Source organism: Zeus faber (genome assembly GCF_960531495.2).
Source record: "Zeus faber genome assembly, chromosome: 9".
Taxonomy (NCBI): domain Eukaryota; kingdom Metazoa; phylum Chordata; class Actinopteri; order Zeiformes; family Zeidae; genus Zeus; species Zeus faber.
In genome coordinates this window covers 33235859-33257634 of record NC_137197.1, presented here as the reverse complement: position 1 = coordinate 33257634, position 21776 = coordinate 33235859, and the positions used below count along the sequence as shown (strand labels likewise).

Genomic DNA, 21776 nt, shown 5'->3' with positions numbered 1-21776 from the left:
TGTGTGCGTGTGTGTGTGCGTGTGTGTGTGTGTGTGTGTGCGTGTGTGTGTGTGTGTGTGGTTGATGCATTCCAACCTTGGTTCTTAGTATTTTCACTAAATACATCTTTTGAATGGACCTCTATGGGAATCTAGGCTCCAGTTTGTGCTTTGCGCTCAGAAAAATAGAGCCGAGTCCTTAAAAAAACGTGAGGGGTTTATGAGCCTCGTGTCATGCCACTTTTGCGACGCTGATGCTTCTACTTGGTGTGACCTTCCACATTGATTAACATGGCAGCGTATCTGACGTGTTGCTTCTGGTGTGGCTCAGGGGTTAGTCATGCGCAAACCACACGCAGGGACAGTTCTGACCTCACGTGTTGTAAATCTGTTATTGCTCCAGAGGTATTATTTCTTAATCTCAGATTTCACGACTTGTCAATGAAGTTCTCCTTCATGAACACATACTGTACTATGGGGTTTATTTTCTGTCTTTACCTGAGCTTTAAGGTAATGCCATTTCAATTCCTATCATTTATACATATCAATTTGACATGTATACAATTCCAGTCAACAGCCATATGCTACAAATAAATCTTCTACTTTTTTCTTGCTAGATATACACTCACCGGCCACTTTATTAGGTACATCTTGCTAGTACCAGGTTGGGCCCCCTTTTGCCTTCAGAACTGCCTTAATTCTTTGTGGCATAGATTCACCAAGGTGTGAAACATTCCTCAGAGATTTTTGTCCATATTGACATGATAGCATCACGCAGTTGCTGCAGATTTGTCGCTGCACATCCATGATGCGAATCTCCCGTTCCACCACATCCCAAAGGTGCTCTATTTGGTCGAGATCTGGTGACTGTGGAGGCCATTGGAGTACAGTGAACTCATTGTTATGTTCAAGAAACCAGTTTGAGATGATTTGAGCTTTGTGACATTATCCATTATCCTTCTGGAAGTAGCCATCAGAAGATGGGTACACTGTGGTCATAATGGGATGGACATCGTCAGCAACAATACTCAGGTATACTGTGGCGTTTAAACCATGCTCAATTGGTACTAAGGGGCCCAAACTGTGCCAAGAAAATATCCCCCAAACCATTACGCCACCACCACCAGCCTGAACCACTGATACAAGGCAGGATGGATCCATGCTTTCATATTGTTTACGCCAAATCTGACCCTACCATCTGAATGTCGCAGCTGAAATCGAGACTCATCAGACCAGGCAACGTTTTCCCAATCTTCTATTCCATTTTTGGTGAGCCTGTGCGAATTGTAGCCTCAGTTTCCTGTTCTGAGCTGACAGGAGTGGCACCCCGTGTGGTCTTCTGCTGCTGTAGCCCATTCAAGGTTCGACGTGATGTACATTCAGAGATGGTATTCTGCATACCTTGGTTGTAACGAGTGGTTATTTGAGTTATTGTTGCCTTTCTATCATCTCGAACCAGTCTGCCCATTCTACTCTGACCTCTGACATCAACAAGGCATTTTTGTCCACACAACTGCCGCTCACTGGGTATTTTCTCTCTTTCGGACCATTCTCTGTAAACCCTAGAGATGGTTGTGTGTGAAAATCCCAGTAGGTCAGCAGTTTCTGAAATACTCAGACCAGCCCGTCTGGCACCAACAACCATGCCATGTTCAAAGTCACTTTAATCCCCTTTCTTCCCCATTCTGATGCTCGGTTTGAATTTCAGCAAGTCATCCTTACCATGTGTATATGCCTAAATGCAATGAGTTGCACGTGATTGGCTGATGAGCTATTTGTGTTAACAAGCAATTGAACAGGTGTACCTAATAAAGTGGCTGGTGAGTGTATTTTCTGTTGTTATTCTGCTTAAATAAAGACATGGTTCATTGATAGTTATATTGGTGGTGGTAATTATGGATGGAGGGTAGCCCCTGGGCATGTCTGTGCAGCACCAGTGCCAGTAGTTAAGGACATTGCTGTGCATGTACACGTGGAATGGTAGTAGGCTAAAGGTGCCGGACATGGCTATAGAGGAGGAGTTCACTCTTAGGGGTTTGCCTTCTCGAGGTGTAATGGGCCTAATTCAAAGTAACTTCTGCGACAGACGGTGCCAACTTGGTAATCTTAGTGAAATACTTGCCAAATACTTGTGATGGTTGTTGCAGCTTGGTAGCCAATGAAGCCATTATGAACTGGGTTTATGGAGCTTTATGCTGCCACTGCCCGGGTACTCTCCTTAAGCATAGAGACAAGTGGAGAGAGAAGTTGTTCGGCTAGACTGGGCTTCTGCGTGAAGCTTCCTTATCATCAGAACAGGGGATTTAACATCAGATCAGTGTATTGTTTTATGACCCCGGACTGTGTGTAAAAAAATATGTTGATTGCTTGAGGAACGAGGGTAGCGGGGGTTAATGTTTGATTAACAAAGGAGGCCAATGAGGATTTCTCTAAGTAAGGATGGATGTCTTTCTTTCTGTGTGAAGCGAAAAGTGACAAGGTTAATTCTTTCGCCCTCAAGCCATGAAACACAGCTCCCAAAGAAGGTGTGGTGGCGTAGTAGGGAGGTGAGGGTTCTTGCCTTCAGTTCTGGGCCAATTGTGGAAATTTAAGAATGAGTTCAAAACATCACTCATCTCTCTCCATCTCGTTCCATTCTGCCTTTCCCCACAGTGTTTGAGTTGGGTTGTACCTTCCCCAAGCAGCCAGCCTACGGGGTGGTATCTGTGAGTAGTCTCCACGTCGGGGGAGAAGCCTACTTCTACTGTCGGACAGGCTACCAGCTTCAAGGTCCCACAACGCTCAGCTGCTGCAACGCCAGTCGCCCCTACTGGAGTGGCAATGAACCACAGTGCCTGGGTATGGTTGAATGCATTACTTTACGTCATTCACGTAATTTAGCAGACACTTTTGTCCACAGCGACTTAAGTACATTTGTTGGTAGTAAGCGAACCCAACGGAATATACCAATTGGTTTCACGACTTCTGATAATGTGCAAAATGTACCTATTGTATGGTGCTTTGCAAAAGCTATCCATCGATAGTTGTTATACGTAACAACTGTTAACAATTCTCTCTCTCTCTCTCTCTCTCTCTCTCTCTCTCTGTGTGGTTGGAGGTGTGAGTGAGCGGAGCGTGTGAGTGTTTGGTGGAGTGAGTGACTTCTTTCTCTAACTTTTCAATGAAATTGTATGTTTATAATTATTTGTTGGTGACAGTTTTGTTTCTACTGGTTGTAGTGTGTGCACACAGCGGGCTAACGAGGAAGCACGGCATGGCAAGTTGCTTGTGTCTTCTTCCATCTCGGTGGAGGACTGCAGCCTGGCTGTGGGACAGGCTGTTGGCTACAGCAGCATCATGTCCGCAGGGCGGATGAACAGCGCTGTGGTCATTTTTCTAGATAGTGTGGAAAGACTGAACGCCATGGTGGCAAGTGGTGTCACAGTGAACGGAATGTTTGTTCCCGTCCTGCCTCTCTCCACACCGGCTAAGAGGGTCAATTTGGCGAACGTTCCGCCTTTTATCAAGGATGAGACCTTAACTAGGGAACTTTCGAGGCACGGGAAGGTGGTGTCGCCAGTTAAGAAAGTCCTGCCAGCATGTAAGTCGCCGCTGCTGAAGCATGTGGTGTCGCACAGGAGACACGTCCTGATGATCCTGAAAAACAGGGCTGTGGAACTGAGCGTCGCCTTTTAAAATCAGGGCAGATGAATTTGACTATGTGGTGTTTGTCAACTCTGACAACACCAAGTGCTTTGGGTGTGGTGGGGAGGGACATCAGGTCAGGGCATGCTCAGAAAGGAACTCAAACAGCAAGACAGGTGAGGGGAAAAAGGATGGACAGACAAATGAGGGAGCGCAGGAAGGGACAGGTGAGGGTCAAGAACAGGAAAAGCAGGTGAAGGAGGGGGCACAGGATGAGACACATGAGGGCCAAAAAGAAAAAGGGGAAAAACAGGTGAAGGTGGGGGCACAGGAGGGGACAGGTGAGGGTCAGAAAAGGAGAAAACAGGTGAACAGGGAAGCACAGGAGAAGACAGGTGGAGGTCAGAAAGAAAAAGGGAAGAACAGGTGAAGGTGGGGGCACAGGAGGAGACAGGTAAGGGGCAGAAAAAGGAAAAACAGGTGAACAAGGGAGCACAGGAGGGGACAGGCGAAGGTCAAAAAAAAAAAGGGGGGGAAACAGGTGAATGTGGAGCCACAGGAGGGAACGGGTGAAGGTCAACAGCACATTCAGGTGAGCATGGAGACACGGGGGGAGACAGGTGAGGGTCTGGACGGCAGGCAGGTAAAGGTGGGAAGACAGGAGGAGAAGGGTGAGGGTCCAGAAGATAGGCAGGTGAGTGTGGTGGGACAGGAGGGGACAGGTGAAGGAGAGAAAGACGCAGTACAAAAAGAAAAGAGTGCAGGCAACAGAGCTAGGGAGGAAGAAGCGTTGGAAGGGAGCGATTTTGATATGAGGGATGAGGACGATCTTTTGACAGTTCCTCATCTAAAAAGAAAGTCAAATTAAATCGGAGGAGACTCAGGCGGAGAGAGGGACAGCAAGCCAGGGAAAGTCCTGGATGGAGGAAAACTCTGCTGCAGATAGTGACGGCCAGGTTTTTCTAGCCGTCAAAAAGAAAAAGGGCAAAAAAAGTTAGTGAGGGGAAAATAAAAGCGTACCTAGACAGAATTCAGAACTTAAAAGGGATAAGGGTGGAGGACTACTTCTCAGACAAGGAGCTGTTGACAAACGCTGCCCAGCAACAAATGAGGAGTAAGGGGAGAGGAGGGTTTACGGACCAAGAAGTGTACAGGCTCAAGAAGATGTCTTGTTGTCTCTCCTTACCCGCTTGTCTCCTCTCGTCGACCAAGGCTCTCCGTCCATCTCCATCCAGCCTGGTTCCCCGTCTCCCCACCCGGATCCTGGACTCCATCTCCTGGTCATCATCATCCCTGCCCTGCCCTGCTCCATCCCCACCCGACCGGGTCCCCCCGGCCAGCTCCACCGTCCCGGCTAATAAACATCCCTTGCCTGCCTCCCGTCTCCCTGTGTCGTGCTTTTGTGTCCCTCCCAGTTCTGGTTGTGACAGTACGGTCTGGCCAGGAAAACATGGACCCAGCCGACACAGAAGGGCTCCGCCGCGCACTCTGGGACCAAGGAGTGTTGCTTGGGCATCATGACCAGGCCCTCCGGGACATCGCGGAACACCTCCGGACCATCTCGGCGGCCGACAGCAGCCTGCAGGGTCCTCCAGCCCCCGTGGCCCCCCCTGCTCCTCCAACCCGCCCTCCTTCCCCCACCAGGGCTCCCAGCGCCTCTCTCGTCCCCCCTGAGCCCCAAGTTCCGGCTCCAGCGCCTTACGACGGCGATTTCGGCACCTGCAGCGCCTTCCTTGTGCAGTGCGCGGTGGTTTTCCAACAGCGTGCCGGCAGGGGTCCCCAAGAGCCCTGACCTGCCCTCGGTTCCATCGCAATATCTGGACCTGGCCCCGGTCTTCAGCAAGAAGGGGGCGCTATCCTTACCACCTCATCGCCCCTACAACTGCGCAATCAACCTCCTGCCAGGCGCCCCCCTCCCCTGCAGTTGCCTGTATAACGTCCCCTGGCCCGAACAGGAGGCCATGGAGACTTACATCTGCGACTCTCTCGCTGCCGGGATTATTCGCCCCTCGTCTTCTCCGCTAGGCGCAGGGTTCTTCTTCTTCGGAAGGACAAGACCCTCCGTCCTTGCATTGATTTCAGGGGACTGAACGACATCACGATCAAAGACAAGTACCCCTTGCCCCTGATGGAATCAGTCTTCGTCCCCATCCAGGGTGCCACCCACTTTTCCAAGCTCGACCTCCGCAACGCTTACCACCTGGTCCGCATCCGTGAAGGGGACGAGTGGAAGACCGCATTCAACACCCCACTCGGACACTTTGAGTATCTTGTTATGCCCTTTGGTCTGTCAAATGCCCCAGCGGTCTTGCAGGCCCTAATTAACGATGTCCTCCGGGACATGCTCAACTCATTTATCTTTGTTTACCTCAACGACATCTTGATTTTCTCCAAATCCCTCTCCGACCACGTAAAGCATGTACGCCTGGTGCCTCCTGGAACACCCTCTGTTCGTTAAGGCCGAGAAGTGTGTCTTCCATGTTCCATCCATTTCCTTCCTAGGGTTCATCATTGGCCGAGGGAGGCTGGAGATGGACCCCAAGAAGGTGGCCGCCGTGGTGGAGTGGCCAACCCCAGCCAATAGGAAGCAGCTCCAACGGTTCCTCGGGTTTGCAAACTTCTACCAGCGCTTCATCCGTAACTTCAGTCGCATCGCTGCTCCCCTCTCAGCCCTTACCTCCACCGCAGTGGCCTTCCAGTGGACCCCCGCGGCCGAGGCCGGGTTCCTCGACCTCAGGACCCGGTTTTCTTCTGCCCCAGTCCTGGCCCAGCCCCAACGCCAACCTCCAGTTCGTGGTAGAGGTGGACGCTTCAGACACGGGGGTAGGAGCAGTACTTTCTCAGCGCTCCCCAACCGATGGTTAGCTCCACCCCTGTGCCTTTCTGTCCCGCAGGCTCACACCACCCCAACGCAACTATGACGTGGGTAACCGGGAAGTACTGGCTGTCAAACTAGCCCTGGAGGAATGGCGCCACTGGCTTGAGGGAGCAATCCACTCCTTCATCGTCTGGACCGATCATAAGAACTTGGCCTATATCCGGACGGCGAAGCGGCTCAACTCCTGGCAGGCCAGGTGGGCGTTATTTTTTGGCCGGTTTAACTTCTCCCTATCCTACCGCCCAGGAACCAAGAACACCAAACCTGACGCCCTGTCCCGTGTGTTCGTGCCAGAGGAGAAGACAGGGGATCCTGAACCCATCCTCCACCCCTGTGCCTTGCCGCCACACACACCTGGGAGATTGAGTCCCTCGTCACCCAAGCGCAGGAGCACCAGCCCGACCCAGGTACCGGACCCCCTAACCGCCTGTTCGTCCCTGACTCCGCACGCTCCCAGGTTCTGCAGTGGGCCCATGCCTCCCGCCTCAGCTGCCATCCCAGGATCACCCGCACCCTGGCCGTCGTCCGCCAACACTTCTGGTGGCCGACCCTGCTCCCTGACACCCGGTCCTTCGTCTCGGCCTGTCCCACCTGCGCCCGGTCCAAGACCTCCAACCGACCCCGCTCCGGCCTCCTCCGCCCATTACCCATCCCGACTCGTCCTTGGTCCCACATCGCCCTGGACTTCGTCACCGGTCTTCCACTATCCCGGGGCAACACTACCATCCTCACGGTGGTGGACCGCTTTTCTAAGGCGGCCCACTTCCTCGCCCTGCCCAAGCTATCATCGGTGAGGGAGACTGCAGACCTGCTGGTGGCCGAGGTGTTCCGCCGCCATGGCATCCCGGCAGACGTGGTGTCGGACAGAGGACCCCAGTTCACCTCCAAGGTCTGGCGCGCCTTCTGCTCGGCCCTGGGGGCACAGGTCAGTCTCTCCTCCGGTTTCCAGCCCCAGACCAACGGCCAGACGGAGCAGGCGAACCAGGAGGTGGAGGCAATGCTCCGCTGCCTGACGACCACCAGCCCCACCTCCTGGAGCGACCAGCTGCCATGGGCCGAGTACGCCCACAACACCCTGGTGAACGCCTCCTCCGGCCTGTCGCCCTTCCAATGCTCTCTGGGCTACCAACCCCCGCTGTTCCCTGCCCAGGAGGCTGAGATTGCTGTACCCTCCGTCCAGACGTGGAGGAGGGCCCGCTCTGCCCTACTCCGGGCCTCTGCCAGGTCCCAGCGGCAGGCGAATCGGCACAGTGTGTCCGCACCTACCTACATCCCCGGACAGATGGTATGGCTCTCCACAAAGGACTTGCGGTATGTTGGCCCCTTTCCCATTGAGTCAATCGTCAACCCCTGTGCTGTACCCCTCCGTCTCCCTCCCTCCCTCCGTGTCCACCCTACCTTCCATGTATCCCTGCTCAAGCCAGTGGTTTCCAGCCCTCTCTCCCTCCCCGCCGAGGCCCCACCACCCCCCCGCTCCATCGAAGGCCACCCGACCTACACAGTGCGGCGCCTGCTGGATGTGCGGCGCCGGGGGAGGGGCTTCCAGTACCTCGTGGACTGGGAGGGATACGGCCCGGAGGAACGCTCCTGGGTCCCCCGGAGACAGATCCTGGATGCCTCCCCAAGTTCCTATTCCTAGTTCCTAGTTCCTAGTTTATGTCTTGTTGTCTCTCCTTACCCGCTTGTCTCCTCTCGTCGACCCAGTCTGTCTCTCCAAGTCCAGCCAGCCCGGTTTACCTGCCTGTCTCCGCTCGTCGACCAAGGCTCTCCGTCCATCTCCATCCAGCCTGGTTCCCCGTCTCCCCACCCGGATCCTGGACTCCATCTCCTGGTCATCATCATCCCTGCCCTGCCGTGCTCCATCCCCACCCGACCGGGTCCCCCCGGCCAGCTCCACCATCCCGGCTAATAAACATCCCTTGCCTGCCTCCCGTCCCGTCTCCCTGTGTCGTGCGTTTGGGTCCCTCCCAGTTCTGGTCGTGACAGGTGGGACTATGGGAAGAAGGAGATAAGGCAGCTCTGTCAACAGTTCACTCTCAGTGTCACATAGGACATCACCAGATCTATGAAGGATCTGGAGACTGACATTGTGGAGTGGAATCCACTGGAAATCGAGAGCATATTAAGAATGTCAAGCTAAAAGAGCTGCTCTCACAGACTTACTAGGCACTAAGGCGCAGGAGGCGGTGGTCCGCTCTCGCTTCCAGAGCGCAGAGCTGATGAACGACCATCTTCTTTAGTTCCTTTTTAGCCTGGAGAAGAGGAACGGGCAGAGCAGATTCATTCACGCCCTGAGATCTCCAATCGCCAATCTCTTAGGACCGACTGACCCATGTTCAACTGCTGTTCACATGGAACCCTTCTCCACTTCGGCCTTCAAAGTTCTCGTTTGAATATTTGCTACTACCACCAAGATCTGCACCCGCGGGGGCTCCACCCGCGCCCGCGCCCTAGGCTTCCGTGCTCACCGCGGCGGCCCTCCTACTCATCACGGCGTAGCCCCCGTGGCTGTCCTCGCCGGGACAGCCACGGGGATATTTTGGACATCTCTAGTTCTTTGGGTATTGAAACTGGGCTCATTTTGTTAGACCAGGAAAAGGCTTTTAACCAGGTTGAGCACCTTTACCTCTGGAAAACTCTGGAGGCTTTCCGCCTCAGCCCAGGTCTAATAGCCATGATCCAGGTTTTGACATTGAGAGTGTACTGAAGATCAATGGAGCATTGAGCGGCCCTTTTAAAGTGTGTAGAGGGTGAGACAGGGCTGCTCCCTCTCAGGGATGCTGTACTCTCTGGCCATCAAACCATTGTTGTGTAAATTAAGGACAACATTTGAGGGTGTGTTCTTAAACGGTCTTAAAAGAAGTCACATTTTATCAGCTATGCAGACGATGTCATTGTTTTAATAAAAAAGCAGGATGAAGTCAACAAACTGGAGGGGATCGTTGAGGATTTTGGGCTGATATCAGCAGCAAAAATCAACTGGGACAAAAGCGAAGCGTTGGCTGTGGGCAGATGGAGGGGGGGGGCTTCTAAAACTGCCAGGAGGCTTACAGTGGAGAAGAGATGGCTTTAAGTGTTTTTAGGGAATTAAAGTATGATGGGGAAGAATTGGGAAGGGCTTTTAGGAAAAATACAGGGCAAACTAAAAAAATGGAGGTGGGCACTGCCACAGCTGTCCTTCAGGGGCAGAACGCTGATCATCAATAACCTGGTGGCCTCACATCTGTGGCACAGAGTGGCCTCTATCCAACCACCAGACTTATTAATAAGGAAAATACAGGCTAAGTTAATGGACTTTTTTGGGGGGGGGGGGGACTTTCACTGGATTAGGAAGGAAAATGTCTTTTTGCCAAAAGAGGAAGGGGGGCATGGTGTGGTGGACATTAAAAGCAGAGTGGCGACTTTTAGATTACAGTTTTTACAAAAGTTTTTAACAGGATACTTTAATGTTTGGAAGGACGTGGCGGCTTTGATCTTAAAAAGGACTGGGAAGATGGGACTTGACAGCTTGTTGTTTTTAATGGACAAGTCTTTTAAACACATCGGGCTTACCCCGTTTTTATCATGAACTTTTTAAAGCCTGGAGTGTTTTTAAAAAAAGGAAAGGGGAAGCCGCAGATTCCCTCCACTGGCTCCTGGAGGAACCGGTAATCAGAGGATCCAGGCTGGACGTGCAGGACGAGGCCACTCCAGGACTGAGGAGTATGCTGAGGGAGGCAGGGGTCCTGACCCTGAGGCAGGTGGTGGAGCTGGCCCTGCTGAAGGAGTCCGGGGAAGGGGCGGAGGAGCCGAACCCGGAGGATCCCTTCACAGAGATGACTCTGACTCCCAACCTGGAGGGGTCCTCTCCAAAGTGGAGTACTGCACAAGGCACTTTGGACAAAACTGGACCTGCATGCAGCCAGTGGGAAACCTTTTTATAAAGAGTGTGTAGTGGTTTTAAACAGGAAAGGACTGGAAACGTGGCAGGACACTGTCTGGAGGGGACGGCTCCAGATGGCGGGACAGGAGGAGCCGTGTTGGAGGAGCTTTTACAAAGCAGCCTCCAAGAAAAGGACAGGGGATCTCCAATGGAGAGTCCTACATGGAGCCATAGCAGTCAATAGTTTTGTTTCTGTTTTTAATCCCACGGTCAAAAATTTATGTCCATTTTAAAAACTGCCAGAGTCGATTTTTTACTGTTTTTCAGAGTGCAACAGACTTTGAGAGTTTTTTCGTGTTTTAAAGGAAAGTTTTAATCTCTTTAAAGAAGAGTGGCCCAAAAATGCTTTTATTTGTGGGGTTAAATATTACAGAACCAACGTAGGAAAATGGCGACTGTTGAACTTTTTAATAGGGGAAGCAAAGATGGCAATTTACATCACGACAAGAAACAAACCGAAAGGAAAGGAAAGTATGTTAGGAAAAGTGTTTGTGGCATTAGTCAGGGCGTGTTCGCTGGTGGGGGACGACTTCTTCTTCCAGTCTGTTTTTAACGGTTAGGGATTTTTTATTAAACAGATTGTTGTTTTTTTAATGTCTTCAACTGTGAACTGAAGAAAATGTTGAAGATCTCTCTCTCTCTCTCTCTCTCTCTCTCTCTCTCTCTCTCTCTCTCTCACGTTGTGTAGAAAAATAAAATACCGGCCCCCCCCCCCAAAAAAAAAAAATCTAAACAGTTGGGTAGTTTAAAAAAATTCTAATAATCCCTGCGATCACACACACACACACAAACATCACACTGTTTAAGGGGGCAATGGACACCTTTTTTGCTTTTACTTATTATGAAGTTAATGTTGATTGCACAGTGTAATGGCTATAGAATAATGACACCATCAGCGTTTAGATTGATTCCTATAAGCCTCAATTTCACCATGCAATACGGGCTGCCACCAGGTATTTTCTCCCTGGAAAATTAAGGATTGATTTGCGGCACAAACTAAGTGCATCAACCATTGTGGGGCTTTTTTGTGCAGGGCTTATTTTGTTACAATACATACATCGATGAGAATCACAATCAGCTTTATCCTCCAAGTATGTATACATACAAGGAATTTGACTACATCTACAATATTGGTTATTGGATTTGTTTGAAGAAACGGGGAATGAGGAATCCGCTGTCCATCCTCGTTCCCTAGTGTAGCGGGGTCCGGATCGCGGCGTGACGTGCCAGCCAGGGGAAAAGTGCCTGTTGTGTGTGTGTGTGTGTGTGTGTGTGTGTGTGTGTGTGTGTGTGTGTGTGTGTGTGTGTGTGTGTTTTTCTTCCATCACTAGTGGAGATGTAACAGCGGAAGGCGTCGGCGCAGCCAACCGTATTATTATTTCTTCTTTTTTTTTCAAAGGTTAAAATTCTGGGGGAAAAAAAATCAGAGAGGACAGCGGAAAAAAAATGGAGGAAAATCCAGAGAAAAATGGGAGGGTTGACAGCTATTCATTATTTACACAGAACTGGGCAATGAGGAAAATGTAAAGTGATCTGATTGTCTTTGTGACAGTGGCACAAACAATAATACCACTTGGAAACGCTAGGGGGGTCTTGAAAAATTGTCTATTTCCCCTTTAATTTACATACAAGAAAAAAATCAAAACAACAGAAAGTTATGTTGGGTATGGAAACTCCAGTTCATGCATTTTACTTCATAGGTCATGCATGCGTGTTCATTGATTCACTGAAGTTTATTCATTCATATAGTTATCAATAGTTCTCTTACTCTTGTGATCAAAAACATTTATCTGAAGCTTAGGCTGTTCTGTAAAGAGTTTTCTAATAAACAATAAATATAGCAACTTCTGATCAACCCATATCCATTACAGGCTTAAAATAACAACTTCCGGTTAGGCCCCACTCACTTCTGGTTTAAGTCCACCCATTACAAGTACAGATAGGGATACAGATAATTTAGTATACAGAATAGATACAGATAAAGGTGTACTCTGTTCATCCCTAGCACTAAGTCAAGTAGGCAAGGATATAAGTAATACAAGTATATGTGTAAATACTTGACAAACAAAATAAAGTAAACATTTACAGAATAAGCAATTTCTCAAGGTTAATCAACGTCAGCGTGACAAAGTCAAGTCTTCAAAATTCAATTTAGTCAAAAGTTCTCCATTGGATTTAATTTACTATTGTCCCCTTTTTCTGCACAACAGGTATAGAGATAGACCGGCTCCTGCAGGAGTGTTTGGTCCGTGAATCTCATTTCGCCGCCTCGTGAGATTTGCCGATGAATAATAAGTGGCCGTTTTACTCCCGGACGCTCCGATCGGTATTGCTTTTGGAGCACGGGGAGAGTGTGTCTCGGAAAGCAATTTTGAAAGAGATGTTTTTTGTGACTGCGTCTTTCTGTATGGGGGATGGTGGCTCAGGCGGTAGAGCTGGTGGTCTAGTGATCTAAAGGTTGCTGGTTGGATCCCAGGCTCCTCCTGCTAGCATGCTGTAGTGTCCTTGAGCAAGACAATTAACCCCTAATTGCTCCTGATGGCTGCGTCCGTCGGTGTTTGAACAATTGTAAGTCGCTTTGGATAAAAGCGTCTGCTAAATGACGAAATGTATCTCTGCAATCTCGATTGTGTTTGCATTGGTGCCCTGTCCCTGTCTGTCTGCGCATGTGTGTGTCTGTTATAATGGGTGGCATGCCTGATGCACTTGAAGTCACCTTTGAGCCTTAAGCAGGTTTGTCAATGTGTGATTAGTAAAGGCAGGGCAACCTGCCATTGGACACCGTTCCACCGCAATGAAGCTCCGTCTGAAATGATCACCTTGACCCGATCAGTTATGGCATATTTTTATAAATGCTCTTCACCTGTCTTCTGTGACCTGTGTGTGGAAAATAAACATTTTCTAACCTCTAAAATATGTCAGAAATGTCTGTTCCCTCCTCCCCTTCTTTCCTGCCTTGCCTATATTTTTTCCCTTCATATCTCTTCATTTTTTCTGGTATCTAGGCTCTTGGGTGTTTAAATTTCTGTTCTTTCTTTCCCTTGTTCTTCTTTCTTTTGATTGTTCATTCTTTTGCCTTCTTTTCCTCTGTTGTACAGCTGTCTGTGGGGGTTTGATTCAGAATGTCACCGTGGGCCGCATCGTGTCACCAGGTTTCCCTAGCAACTACAGCAACAATCTGACCTGCCATTGGCTGCTGGAGGCACCAGAAGGACAGAGGCTACATGTCCACTTTGAGAAAGTGGCTTTGGCTGAGGACGATGACCGGTAATGGGTCAATTCACCTTTCCCAAGTATAGCCTTTCTGTTGAGTCATGGGGGGAGGCGGGGGTTATCTTTTCTGAGGTTATCTAAAATTGATTCATAAAACATAACATAACATTTTAATTGGATCATTTCTAAAAAAAAAAAAAATAATTTATATATATATATATATATATATATATATATATATATATATATATATGTGTATATATATATATATATATATATATATATATGTATATATTATATATATACACACATATAAATTAAAAAATTATCTCCCTGTTGTAGCATCATTGTCTTTCATATTCTCATTTATAGGTGAAATAACATGTCTGAGCGATATTTCACCTCAAAGCCAAAAAGAAACATCTCCCGCGTTACCTCTTTTAATTGAGCTGAATTCCCAAACTACGCTAAGATAGTTTTCTCAAATTAAAAACTTAAAATTGAAATAAGTCAATTGTCAAAAATTCATCAAATTTAACTGAAACTTAAAGGATATGGCAGCCATTTTTCAGCCCAGGCCTCCATTAATAGATTGTATGTATTTATTTTTAACTAGCTGCCTGCCAAGAGAGTACAGACGGAAATTTGCCTCCCTGGCTAACTCACATTTGGCATATTTACAGAAATGTTATCAATGTGCATTGTCCCTGTCAAATAAAATAAATAAATAATTAATAGCTGTTCATCGGACAACCTCGCTGAATGCTGTACTATTGAGAAACTTTCCACTGAGCTCCTCACTGCTCCTCCTCATATATGTGTGTATATACACTACTCACAAAAAGTGAGGGATATTCGGCTTTCGGGTGAAATTTCAGGATGAATCTAAAATGCACTATAACCTTTACAGGTGAACTTAATTTGACCTCCTCTAAACTTTTGAATGCACATGTCCAACTGTTCAATGTTTCAGTACTTTTTGCACAACTTGCTGTTCTCTAACAAGGAACTGAACGGCAAAATTCACAACAGGTGTTTGATCCATGAATAGACCAATACATTTCCTGGTTCAATTAGAATTGGTATTTAAACAGTCCTCTTCATCATGCTGTTCACATTTTGACATTATGAGACCAAGACGACACATATCAACTGATCAACAGTACCTCGCCATTATGAGGCTTCAAACAGGATGTTCTAAGAGGGAAGTGGCCACTGAGCTTAGAGTGTCACAGAGTGTCATCAGCAGGTTGCAACAGAGATACAGAGAGATTGGAAGAGTCACAGAAAGTCATAGAAGTGGACGTCCTTTGGCCACATCCCACACAGATGAGCGCTTCACTGTGAACAGTGCCCTGCAGAACCGTATGATGAATGCTACTCAACTCCAGGCACATTTAAGGGAGGTGAGAGGCACCAAGTGTCACGTCAGACCATTCAAAACCGTTTACATCAGCGTGGTCTGCGTGCTAGATGACCTGCAAGGGTACCTGACCACACCACCAGGCACAGGCATCATCGTCTTGCACGGCATTTAGGCTTGTCCAGCATTTAGGCTGGACAAGGCACCAGTGGGCCTCAATGCTGTTCTCTGATGAAAGTCGATTCACGTTGAGCAGAAATGATGGCCGCCAACGATGTTGGAGACGTCAAGGAGAGCGCTATGCATCAGCCACTGTCACCAGACGAGCCTTTGGTGGTGGTGGTGGTGTTACAGTGTGGGCAGGTGTGTCTAGTCAATACAGAACTGCCCTACACTTTGTGAATGGTACAGTGACAAGCCCATACTACCTGAATAACATCATCAATCCAGTCATTGTGCCCCTGCATGAACAACACAGGCCTAATTTCATCTTCATGGACGACAATGCGCCAGCTCATCGAGGTCCCATCATTAGGGAATGGCTGCTGGAGACTGGGGTACCTCAAATGGAGTGGCCTGCACTTTCTCCAGACCTGAATCCCATAGAAAACCTATGGGATCAGCTGAGTCGCCGTGTAGAGGCTCGTAACTCTGTACCCCAGAACCTCAATGACCTGAGGGCCGCCCTTCAAGAAGAGTGGGGTGCCATGCCTCAGCAGACAATAAGTCCACTTGTGAACAGCATGAGACGTCATTGTCAAGCTGTAATTGATGCTCAAGGGCGCCAGACAAGTTATTGAGACGTTGACATTTTTTATTGTGGTATACCCACCACTGTTGTTGGCTTTTGTTTCAATAAATTGTTTGAGGTGAGGAAATTACCATTGCCTGCTTCTACTTAAATGCCCTACTTTCATGATATAATATCACTGTAGTGTAGTGTCTGTGTGTGTACAATATATATATATATATATATATATATATATATATATATATATATATATATATATATATATATTCATACACACACACAGACACAGACACACACACACACACTCACACACTCACAAAAAGTTAGGGATATTTGGCTTTCGGGTAAAATTTATGGAAAATGTAAAAAGTTCACGCTACAGTGATATTATATCATGAGAGTAGAGCATTTAAGGAGAAGCATGCAATGGTGATTGACAACTACTGCTCTCTTAAAATTGACCAATGATGTATTCTCTTCATTGGACAACAATATGCTTACAGGCACAATATTTATGGATCTTACTAAAGCTTTTGATATGGTTGATCACTACCTGCTCCTTGACAAACTGTATGATATTGGTCTTTCAAAATATTCTTTCCTTTGGTTCAACTCATGTCTTCATCACAGATGTCAGTGTGTCTCTTATCATGGCACTCAGTCAGATTTCATGGTCATGCAAAAGGGTATACATCAAGGTTCATATTTAGGGCTGTTGCTATTTTCCATTTTTATTAATGATCTCCCACAAATCTGTTCTGGTTGTCATATCCAACTATATGCAGATAACGCTGATTTATTCTTCCAATACTGACATCTCAATTCAGTCTACATTAGGGGCTGATTTTGATGCAGCTCAAAAATTTTTGTTTTTTTATTTTTTAACAAACTTCGACTGAATAAGAAGAAGTCCTTTAGTATGCTGTTTGGCACCAGATTATATTTTCTGCTTTTAACCAATAATTGGTCAATTAACTTCTCAGATGGGACACCACTCGAGAAAGTGGAGGAATTTAAATATCTGGGTCTCTTGAGGTCTCCCAAAATATGTTGATTCTCATCATTATTTTAAGGCCCAAATTGACTCATTGATAAAGAAAATAAATTGCAGCCAGGGATTATTACATTGCTCTATCAACTGTTTCAACCTACAGGTTAGGAAAATAATTATCTCACAGTTGATACCACCAGTACTAGATTATTAGAAACAAATCTTCCTCCCAACATCGTCTACAATAGTCTCTGTAGATTTGTTCTGTCCTTATAGAACTCATCGCTGATTTATGTACGAGTCGCTGAATTCCTTAACGCCTTAATCCAGAAGAAATTTTCACTGGTTGCAATTTATTCTGAATTGTATTTTCTCTAATTATCCTTCTTACTTAAAGCAACTTCTAATTCCGTATAGGTCAACATATTGTCCAAGTCGTACTGAGTATCCTTTTTTCTTCTTCCGTAGAATTTCTAAATAAATTGGACGACGAGCCTTTAAAATGTAAAGCTCCATTTGACTGGAACAACCCGCCAATTCCCTTATTGTAGATAAATTACCTCCTTTAATTTCTCTTATTTATCTTCAAACAACCTGCTCTTGCTTCTTGTGATACTTGAGATATGGAAATCATTTTCTAATGTACATGTTTCATGCAATTCATGTTTACAGTGTATATTTACATGTATTGTATGTAATTCTGGAAAATCAGTTGGTGATGGAGGGGCAAGGCCTGGGAGAGCTTTATCTGTGTATGTGTTCTGTATTGTTTCTTTTTTTTGTATTGTGTTTCTGTACATTTGTGTTTAGGACCCCCTCGAAAACGAGACGATTCATCTCTAGGGGTTTATCGCTCTAATAAATAGTTGTGTACTCACGAGGAACCACAGGGCTTACATTGGGCTCAGCCCTTCACAGCCTTGCACAGCAGTTCTCGAAGGACGGGATGTCAAGTTTATTAAATTTTTTTTTTTTTTTTTTAACCTGTGCTGTCAGCATGATGGGCATACAACACACAGTATTTGTATGCCATTGCATCCAGGGCAGAGTTAGTCTGCAAGTGGAGTTCAAGTTCTCAACTTGCAATGCACTTTATTAATTCGTAAATCATCAAGAACTGCTGCAATAACTCTGTCCTGTGGATGCCCTGTAGAATGACAAGAGCACAGTTTTTGGTTATGGAGAACCACTACCAACCCCGCTCTTTGGAGAACTATTCATCATGTTTGGGTTTATAAACATCTGATCACTACTCTCAGAGGGGGAGAATCACCACAGTGAGACAAATAAACATAGAAACAAACAACATTTACACAAAAACTCAACACTGGATGACATGTATTGAAAAACAGTGAATTAGGTCCAGGAAAACTGAAACTACAACTGGTCATGTGGCCTCTTCCTGTCATAATTATGGCAGTAAATGAGGGAGGAAATAGACCAATGCAACCAGGGGGGTCCTGGGGTGCACTTGAAGTGTGTGTGTGTGTGTGTGTGTGTGTGTGTGTGTGTGTGTGTGTGTGTGTGAGAGAGATGTCCACCAGTGAGTGTACATGACTTATCCCCATTGGTACTGGTCAGAATTATGTCACAGTGCCTCCAAGCAGCGGAAAGGGCCCCGAAGCCCCCCCAAGGTCAAGTTGATTTATATAGCCCTTAACCACAGTACAGTCTCAAAGGGCTTGACAGGACCACATTTCACATAGACATCAGTAGCATCCCTGAGTCATCCCTTTGCCCCCACCCGGGCAAGGAAAAACTCCCAGAAACCCATTGTGGGTTGACAGGGCTGCAATGGATGCTAAGTGGGCAACATTAATAGCATTATGTTACAGGTATTAGGCTATGTAATATACACTATGCAGTGTTTAACTAGACAATATGAGAGTCTATTTTACTGCTGCATGGTTGTGCAGGTGAACACTTCCATTATAGATGTGATCAGCACCAGGACCAGTCCAGGAGGTGAAGGTGCGCGTATTCGTGCATCCCACCAAGAGACGAAGCATCTTGCTCAAAGCCAGCACTAAAAGATACTGCTATGCAAGGATTGAAACTGCTGCCCTCATATACAGTAATAGTCCATTTTATCAATATGGATCCATTAATCTATCAATTGTATTTCTGTCCCTATCAATCAATCAATCAATCTCAATTTCCCAATCTTTATAGACCGATCTATCAATCTGTATTTCTAAAACTTTTTATTAACATCTGTGTCTGTCTGTCTATCTATCTGGTCTGTCTATTGCTATCTCAATCTTTTTATCTTGCTGTCTATCTATCTATTTATCTATCTATTGATCTATCTATAAATCTTTCTGTTTGTCTGTTTCTCTGAAGTTAAACAACATATTTCATTGTTCTCTCTTCCAGGTTGCTCATCCGGAATGGAAACAACATCGATGCCGCTGCGCTGTATGACTCCTATGAAGTGGAATACTTGCCTAATGAAGGCCTCCTCAGCACCTCCAGGCATCTCTTCATTGAATTAACCACAGATGCCACTGGCACATCCACTGGCATGGCCATCCGGTATCAAGGTAGGAGCAACAATATGTTACCTCCGCTTATATCCTCCTTTATTAAGTTGAAGGATTCAAACTGGATGTTGTATATCAGTGATCCACAACTGGCTGCCCGCGGGGCATCATGCGACCCGCAAAAGCTTCCCATCCGGCCCACAGAATATTAATGAATTCAGAAAATGTGAGGAGGGAAAAAAAAAATGCGTTCCGGTATTTACAATATCTTGTGGTGCTGACTGATAAATCGTATTTTCATCGTCATCGCGATATGAACATGCACAATGAACACATCGCAAAAGATTGCCTGAAAAGCTATGAATAAGAAAAATCATTTTATTAAATACAATTTTTTTCTGTTTTTATATCCGTCTTCGAGATTGACGCCATCTGCGGTCGATTAACTAATGACCTCTGTTAGAAGACGCGGACACACGGCTCTCCGGTTGAAACCGCTCCAAAAGCTTGAAGTGCTGTTGCTCTCATGGCAACTCGGAAAACTTGGATGTGATGCTGCATTCACGGGAAATCTGAAAACTGTAATTCGTGTTGTTTTGCCCCAGATTTATTTTTATTTTTTCATCCCAAAAGATGTTTTTGTTGAGTTTATTAGAAAATGTAACCTTAATTTAAATAAGACATAACTTTAAGAAATGAATGTTCTGTTTATTTGGTTTGGGTATTCATGTGTAATTTGTTTAATAAAAGCATGTTCGAAATAATTTATTTCATTTCCTTATTCAGAAGGCATAAGTTGTTCAATGATTGGGGTCTATGTTAGCAGTGCACCTATTGAAGCAGGAAGACAGGAACTGTATAGCTAATATACACACTTCTATATTTGTTTATTTATCACAACTCATATCATTACCGCAATATTGAACATTCTTCATTAAAGCTGTGGTTTTCCACGTCAACTTTCCACCTTGGGCTCTTTGAGAGTGACATTTTTGCTTGACTGTCAAACAATTTAAAAAGGTTTTCTTCCTGCAAGCGTTTTTCACAAATCAGGACACTGCATAACAGTGTAAAACCATTGATGGAAACGTCACAGCTCCTGAAAGTGAAGCCAAAATATCTCGATCACCCCCTGGTGGCTGGCTGCAGTATAGGTGTTAGGAGTCTGTTCACACTGATATAGGCTAATAAAATTAACATCAATTTTGTAAAAAAGTGGAAAATATTAACCAATAATAGGCTAATTAGGCCTAAATACATTTTTTTTATGTTTTATTTTAAAGTCCGGCGCCCACAATGTCTGCTTAGAACAATTCTGGCCCTTGAACAAATAGTAGTTGATGTATTTCTTTCCCTCCCAATATTCATTCGGGTGGGAGTACACAGGGCATGCTGATAGTTTCCCTCCTTCCACTCCAGACGTTCAATGTAGAAAATACACCTTCAGCTGTTATGTGGACACCTTCACAACACACAAACGCTGATAATGTTTCATTCCAAGCCATGTTGTGAATAGTATAACAATAAGATTCCAAGGACAGTGTCTCAGGATTCACTGGCTTGTGTGCTCTATCAGCAAAACACGCTCTCCGTGTAATACGTCTGCGCCGTGTAGGTTAACAGGGCTTATTTTCATGCAGGATATTAAGTTATTTGATTCTGCTGTAATGGGCTACAATGATAAATGGACCCCTAGTTGCGTGTTTATCTAAAATTATTCTCAGCACTTAAAAACAGCTCATTCATATGTATGTCTTAATCCCTTATTGAGCAGAAAACCCCTGTTGAGGGCAACTCAACATCCCTTATTAGATATTCAGTCAGTATCCAATAAAATCAATGTAATCCGTTTTGGCCTCCGATTCAACGTGGAAATGGGATTAAGTTCCTTGAGGAGCACTTGTGCATGCATCTAATCGACCTTTTTGTGGCCTTTAATGGAATGAAATGTAATTCAGATCTTCTGCATAACAACTTGGATCGTCTGTCGTTTACCTCCACTTCACTTAAGAAGCATGCCATTCCAACGATGCTAAGTGCAAAGTGCTTTTTTTTTTTTTTCCCCTCACCCTTGAAGTGATTCAATTTGCTACGAATTGAAGTCATCTATTTACAAAATTGTTTGACCAACTATTGCACAGCAATGTTATCAATGAAAACTTAAGCGTATACAAAGAAAATGTTTATTATAACAGAGATAAACCTTTTCTGTAAACTAAATTTCTAAACTCAATGAAGTACATACCATGAACTGCTGCTGTTCATGCTGATCTATTTCAGCGTCCATCAGCAGGGAATTCAAGAAAGTAAATAACATTTCAATCTGGGCTGCTCGACCAACCTTTAGCACATGCAAGACCTTTCCCTTTTGTTCCGTGCTGTCTGCTGGTTGTGTGGCCTTGTTTTAAGAATGTCAGATTCCCATTCCCTTTGTTAAAATTCAGCTAAATTCCAAAACTACACTCAAATATATTTCTAAAATAGAAAACTTTAAATTTGAATGAATCAGGAAAGACAAAAACTAAAGTAGAAACAGTTAAAGGTTTATAAAGCTGAACTGAAATTTAAAGGA

At 45.8% G+C, this 21776-nt stretch overlaps 1 protein-coding gene across 1 annotated transcript in view; it reads left to right on the top strand.

Moving 5' to 3' along the window:
- LOC307234906 (seizure protein 6 homolog) overlaps positions 1 to 21776 on the top strand; it is a gene marked incomplete at both ends in the record, with an annotated part of 152377 nt that overhangs the window by 57021 nt on the left and 73580 nt on the right. The window contains 3 exons of the mRNA XM_080006772.1: positions 2632 to 2817; positions 13502 to 13670; positions 19098 to 19264. Of these exons, the coding sequence (XP_079862898.1) occupies positions 2632 to 2817; positions 13502 to 13670; positions 19098 to 19264 (522 nt within the window). The remainder of the gene's footprint in view (positions 1 to 2631; positions 2818 to 13501; positions 13671 to 19097; positions 19265 to 21776) is intronic.